The sequence below is a fragment of the Cottoperca gobio genome, chromosome 3 (genome assembly GCF_900634415.1).
Source record: "Cottoperca gobio chromosome 3, fCotGob3.1, whole genome shotgun sequence".
NCBI lineage: Eukaryota > Metazoa > Chordata > Actinopteri > Perciformes > Bovichtidae > Cottoperca > Cottoperca gobio.
In genome coordinates, this window is record NC_041357.1 from 13,507,997 (window position 1) to 13,514,690 (window position 6,694).

The 6,694-nt window shown below is 40.6% G+C and overlaps 1 protein-coding gene across 1 annotated transcript in view; it reads left to right on the forward strand.

Annotated features, from left to right (window-relative positions):
- Positions 1-804: 804 nt before the first annotated feature.
- Positions 805-6,694, forward strand: part of leo1 (LEO1 homolog, Paf1/RNA polymerase II complex component) — a 9,478-nt gene continuing 3,588 nt past the window's right edge. The window contains exons 1-10 of the mRNA XM_029428601.1: positions 805-928; positions 2,717-2,859; positions 3,021-3,355; positions 3,566-3,774; positions 4,094-4,198; positions 4,374-4,468; positions 4,691-4,839; positions 5,030-5,114; positions 5,328-5,422; positions 5,598-5,732. Of these exons, the coding sequence (XP_029284461.1) occupies positions 871-928; positions 2,717-2,859; positions 3,021-3,355; positions 3,566-3,774; positions 4,094-4,198; positions 4,374-4,468; positions 4,691-4,839; positions 5,030-5,114; positions 5,328-5,422; positions 5,598-5,732 (1,409 nt within the window). The 5' untranslated portion in view covers positions 805-870. The remainder of the gene's footprint in view (positions 929-2,716; positions 2,860-3,020; positions 3,356-3,565; positions 3,775-4,093; positions 4,199-4,373; positions 4,469-4,690; positions 4,840-5,029; positions 5,115-5,327; positions 5,423-5,597; positions 5,733-6,694) is intronic.

Consider the following 6,694-nt stretch of genomic DNA (forward strand, 5'->3'; position numbering starts at 1 on the left):
AGCTCAGGAGTCACAGTGCGGCTCTTTAACCCCTCTGTAGTGGCTCCCTGTAGCTTTGACACAAACAAAAACATGGAACTACATGTTTATTTTTATGTATTTTTTGTTGCACAGTGGACAATCTTTCAAAGGGAACACCTTATCTTGGAGTTTGAGGTGATATTGTGACACTGACACTGGAGTGAAAACGGACATAATTAAATACAAACTAGCCTATGTTTTCATGATTACTCTTTTAAGCTATTAGGCTGCAGACATACGTTTGTTTGTTTTTCAAAGTGGGATACTTTTGTATTAATTTCATTTTTATATTGTATTTTCTTTGTTCTGTGTATTTTTATATTATATTCATTTCATTTTTATTTGATTCAACAAATATGGGGATGACTCAAATAGGCCTGCATAGTTCTGTGTTTAATTTGTTTTCAAAGTAGGCCTAAATATGCCAGTGTATTTTTTCCTTCTTCAAAAGAGTTTGGTGTTTTCCTTTTGTTAAAACAGCTAAAAATAGCAATACTATCTCAACAGTTTCCTTTATTGTCATTCTGTCATTTCATACATGCAACAAATACAGTATAACTATATATAACATTTATAAGCTGTGTTATCAAATATGTTTTGCGGGTCCAGACCAATCTTATTTGGTGGAAGAGGAGGCAAAATGGCTCTTTTGATAGTAAAGGTTGCCGACCCCTGGGTTAGACAGACAACCAGCCCCTGAGTTTCCCGTGGTGTGTACCGCCCCCCTGTGATTGTTATCGCTCACTACACCAACATGTCCGCCGCAGCTTGAACTCGGAAACAAAACCTTTCCTCAAAGCCCGGCGATCATTTCCTGTTAGGTCACATTGTTGCTACAGTTTGGGAGAAATGGCGGACATGGATGAATTGTTCGGGAGTGATGGGGACAGCGATAATGAGCAACGAGGTAATTATGTCTCTCAGCCGGTGGAAATCTTAGTTGTTAGTGAAGTTAGCTTATTAGCGGTGTCCAATCTTTCCTGTTGCTAAGCACAGACGAGCTCTGTCGGAACGATTATCTGGGAAGTGGAACCTGAACGTAACGTAACACCGATGTAACTTATCTTACAAAGTAACTTTAATGCATCAAATAAATGTTTTCTAAAAGCAAGGTATTTTTTTTTAGAATAGAGTACAAGTTTGTTATATCCTTCATTTAGTTTATGTCTTTGCGATAGCTTGCGTTAACCTAGCTAGCGCTTTCTGTGTTTTAATGAGCTAGCATAGTTAGCTTAGCTCGAAGTCGTTCCATCTAACGACTGCAACAATATTTCTAGCTCTGTTCATTTAATCAGATGAAAATGAAACGACGCTCAAACTGCTTAAATCGTCTATTAAGATTTGACTAGTGTTGTGAAATTAATTTTGCACAGTTAAATGGCTAAAGTGCATCTTAACAATATGCAAGAGTACACTGAACCTTAATAGAACTTATAATAACCCTGTAATTGAAACATTTTCTGTAGCTAAATAATAGTATCAATCAAATCCTATGCCATACAAACACCAGTTTCAGTATGTTAACAGTATGTAACTTTTTCGCTGTGTGTTGGGATGGGATATTATAGTCATAAGACTATACAACTCCTCTCAGTGATGGCCGGGGGATTCCAACTTTTGTAATTATTTATAACAGTCTGTATTTTTACATTTGTATTTATAATGTACAGCCTTTATCGCTTATTCTAAATTGTATTTTTACTTACTTTTTAATGGAGGGAGGTGTGTGTGTGTGTGTGTGTGTGTGTGTGTGTGTGTGTGTGTGTGTGTGTGTGTGTGTGTGTGTAATGTTAATATATGTATAATGTCTTTTAAGCTACTGGATGCCTAAATTTCCCTCGGGATGAATAAAGTATCTATCTATCTATTAGTTTTTAATATTGCTATTCACTAAGTTTTCCCTTGATTAGTTATTTATTATGTTTCATATTTTTATTGTGTATTTCTATTCTGTATTTATGTTCTTGACTTTTGCACACATGCAACATGCAGCATGTGTTTATTTCCCCTTATTATGTTTATTGTAACAAACACCAAGGCAAATTCATTGTAAGTGAAACACTAGGCCTACTAGTCAATAAACCTTATTCTGATTCTAATTAGGTAAACCATATAATTTATTACAATGCGATACAACTGATCAGTCTACATTTACTCTGTCAGAGAGCAATTCATTTAACTATATTAAATATTGAGGTCGTTTTCTCTCTCTGGCCTTTCAAATCCTGCTGTCTGTATGGCCACAACACTTTGGGTGATGTTTTACTGTTACATTACACTTTGGGGAGGAATATTTGAGCATGATGATGACAAAATCAGATTCATTAGTCATTTATGTTTGAAAGATTCTCACGGTTGACTGAAATATTTAGAATGTGAGGATTTACACAATGAGTACACTAATAAATGGGTCTAGCAAAAATATATTAATATATGAAATGTATTCAGATCACAGAGGCTTACTCTGTGTGAAAGGAGTGAAATCTTACCTATACTGTAATATCAAATGAGTTTTCCGTGTGTGTGTATGCAGTATTTTAAGAATAATGATATGCTCAATGGTATAGATATTGATATAGAACTGTGCGAGAGCAATTAAGAAAAACTGTAATATGCTGAAATGTGTCACTTAGCCACCACAACATTCACCCGCTGTAAACTGATGAACTGTACTGTCTGCTTTATTGTGTTCCAGCGTCTGGCTCTGGCTCCGGTTCAGACTCTGAGCAGGAGAGACCCCGATCCGCCAGCAATGCCTCGGGCAGCGACAGTGAGAGGGAACGGGATGAGGATGATGAAGAGGAAGGCCAGGAGGCAGGAAAACCCAGTATTAACAAGGTGTGTGTTTGACGGATGACGCTCAGCAGCATGTTACCCTAACCTTTTTACACCAGGGGTCAGCCACCATGAATAAAGTGTCAACCTACCAGCAACACTGAGTAATTTACATTGTGAACGCCTCTCTCACAAATTTACTTACCTTTCTTTCTACCTAACAGGAGCTGTTTGGAGACGACAGTGAAGATGAGCAACACAGTCGACACAGTCAGCACAGTCAGCACAGTCAGCACAGTCGACACAGTCGGCACAGTGGCAGCGACAACCAGTCTGAACGCTCAGGGAACCAGTCGGACGCCAGTATGCACTCAGACCAGGGGGACAACGATCAATCCGATGCAGAGCCGCACAGCGGCTCAGAGCGTGGCAATCGAGACGAGGATGATGACGAGGAGGACAGGGGCCACCGGTCGGACGGAGGAAGCCCGGCTGGCAGCGCGATGTCTGGAGCAGGGAGCCCTCGCTCTGAGAGGGGCAGTGTCCGCTCAGACAGAAGGTACACGGACTGGATGTGTCTCATTATTTAACTGGGATAACGAGATGATGTCAGAGGGGACCCCACAAATACACTATGCACTTTAGTTTTTTAAAAACATTTCTTAGACTTACACAACATTTACTTGTGATTCTTCATCTTAGAAGAACAATCTTTCCTTTGTAGTCAGAAATCCGATTTACATTTCTTGATATGTTTGTTTGAAACCAGCGTGCACAGTGATCCTGCGACTCCGCAGTCGGCGCCTGGTACCCCTCACTCTGATGGAGAAGCTTCTGCCAGGGAGAACCAGTCAGATGATGAGAAGTGGGAAGGAGGGGCTAAGAGCGACCAGTCTGAGGATGAGGAGGAGAAACGTCATTACTCTGATGAAGAAAGAGAGAACTCTGATGACGAGGGGCCGAGAAACAGGAAGTCAGGTACTCCCAGGGTCTGGTGTTAAAGGTGGAGAATATATTGTACACAAACTGCATCACAAGCCTGCCGTCTGTGTTAATCTTGACACATTGGATTTTGTGGAAGAGGATTAGAGCAATATGTGAAAATGTTATTCTGAGCTCTAACGTTAATCTCAGGACTCTGAGATTAATGGGAGATTAATTTTTTTCTGAGATTATTTGCATGTGATTGTTTTTTCATTCACTGTAAGATGTGTTTGTGTCCTGTAACTTGAGTTTACCCCATACTGCCATGTGGATATTACACTGCTTCATCACCTGTTGTGCGTTTATTCTTCAGAGTCTGCAAGGGGCAGTGACAGTGAAGATGATTTCCTCAGAGTGAAACCCAAAGCAAAAATCGCCTCTGATTCAGATTCAGACAGCGATATCGGAACAAAGAGAGGTTAGAAACCGTTGAGCACAGAAATATATTTATCTTACTGCAAACCTAATCTTGTTGGTTTACAGTAGTATGTACAATTCAATTTTGAGTTTTGATTGTATTAATTGCAGCTGAAGTTTGCATCTTTATTGCTCTTATGTACTTTAAAGTAGTTCCTCCTCCGTAATGTTCACAGTAAAGAAGACGGCAGCAGACGACCTGTTTGGAGAGGCTGACGACATTTCGTCAGACAGCGATGCAGAGAAGCCTCCGACCCCGGGACAGCCCCTGGTACGTCCGTCCGTCCTCTCACTCTCTGTGCTCCACTGAACATCAAGCCTCTTTAATTGTGCCTAGTCCTTTTTTTATAAGAGTTCCCAAATCTCTCTTTCTCAGAGCCTCTTGGTAAGCCTCTCTGAGCTGATCCCTATTATCATGGACCATTGAATCATAGTGTTTTTGAAATGTTCTCTTCCTCTTCCTCTCTTTGTGTGTGTGTCTGTGTGTTTGTAGGATGCAGAGGATGGGATGGAGGGGGATCGAACAGAGGAAGAGCCTACTGCCGAAACTCGCATTGAAGTAGAGATCCCAAAAGTCAGCACAGACCTGGGATCTGACCTTTATTTTGTTAAGCTGCCAAACTTCCTGTCTGTGGAGCCCAGGTCAGCACTGTCAATAAATGCAACATTCTAAAGACATGATGAAGAAAGGCATATAGCAAGGAGGAATTGCAAGATCTTATACTTACTTTGAAGTGTCGAGCTATACGTGTTGGCTCTTGATGAGCATAAAAGCCTCTGCGTAACTTGAAAGTAAATTTAATTTGGATTTTCATTCATTCACCATTTATAGACCCTTTGATCCTCAGTACTATGAGGATGAATTTGAGGATGAAGAAATGCTGGATGAAGAGGGACGGACCAGACTCAAGTTGAAGGTATGTAGTATGTAGTATGTAGTGTATGTTAATGTGTTTGTAGTCTTTGTGGGATAAAATGGAACAAATATTGTGCCATAGGGCGAGAAGATATTATCGCACTTTATGTGGTGGGTCGTTTGACTCTGCTGCCAATTATCGACTTCTAAAGATACTCTGCTGTATACGGCTAATGTTGTTACCAAGAGAGTGACAAGAGTTTCTCTCCAACAGGTGGAGAATACAATTCGGTGGAGAGCCAAAAGAGACGAGGAAGGAAATGAAACACGAGATAGCAACGCACGCATTGTCAAATGGTCTGATGGCAGGTGTGTGTGTGTGTGTGTGTGTGTGTGTGTGTGTGTGTGTGTGTGTGTGTGTGTGTGTGTGTGTGTGTGTGTGTGTGTGTGTGTGTGTGTGTGTGTGTGTGTGTGTGTGTGTTGTGTGTGTGCAGAATGTGCTCTGTACTTTCCTTGGTTTTAAAATGTCTCTTTCTTGCCACAGCATGTCCCTTCACCTGGGGAATGAAGTGTTTGATGTTTACAAAGCTCCTCTCCAGGGAGACCACAACCACCTGTTCATCCGTCAGGGCACTGGACTGCAGGGACAGGCTGTGTTCAAAACCAAACTCACATTCAGGTAACACGGTAACATGCCACTGTTGTTATTGGTGACAGGCTGCTATTAAGACGTCAGTCTCAAACAAAGACACGTTTTCTCGCTTGAGGCAAAATAATAAATTGCTTGCAATACGCCTCCTCTGTCTGGCTCCCTGATATGCAAATAAGCCCCACGCTGCTCTAAGTCTAAACAACAACAATAGGCTTCATTCAAGCTCAATTCAGAAATGTACTCTATACTGCAAGTCCTGGATCACCTTGTGCAAGCTGCCCAGATTTCTCCCAATAAGAAGTGTGTAAGCCTCTTAGCGGCCCCCAAGTCCACCTGGATGTTCTGTCACCTCAGACCACATGGGACTAGCAGGACACTGGACAAAGCTGCTTTCATGTTGCTTCCATGATGCCAGACAGGACATTACCATTTGTTCTGGTTGCGTAATATGATCAGAGCAGAGTTTTTGATTTAGGATTAGAGCTGAAGCTGCTCAGGGTACAAATGGATAGGACACACTGTTTCCTTTTTAAAGAGGCAATTTCACAAATTTATGGAGCGAAAATAAAATTCCGGCTGAGAATTTCTGTTACATCTGGTTAATTAACAAGGCTCATGTTGCCAAACGGTGAATAGAAAACATTATCCCCTTTTCACTGCAACATGCTTTCAGTGTCTGCTGGTCTCGGATCATGAATTAGTTGTAATCTAACATTTTTTTAAACAAATAAGTTATAAAAATATCTCTTAATGTGACATAAGAACTGATCATTTAGGGAATCTATTTGGTTCTTTCTTGAGTATAATTGAGCCAGTTTTGATAGAAAATGAATAGGCTTGTGCAGCAATAAATGTGCCCAATTCACCAAGTTTAAAAAAGAAATTACAGTTTGGACTAAAACAGGTTTAGCAGTATAGATTGATGTTCTTTGCCTGTTTACTGTACAAATGTATTGGTTAAATAACCTTTTTTTTTTGTGCAAATGACC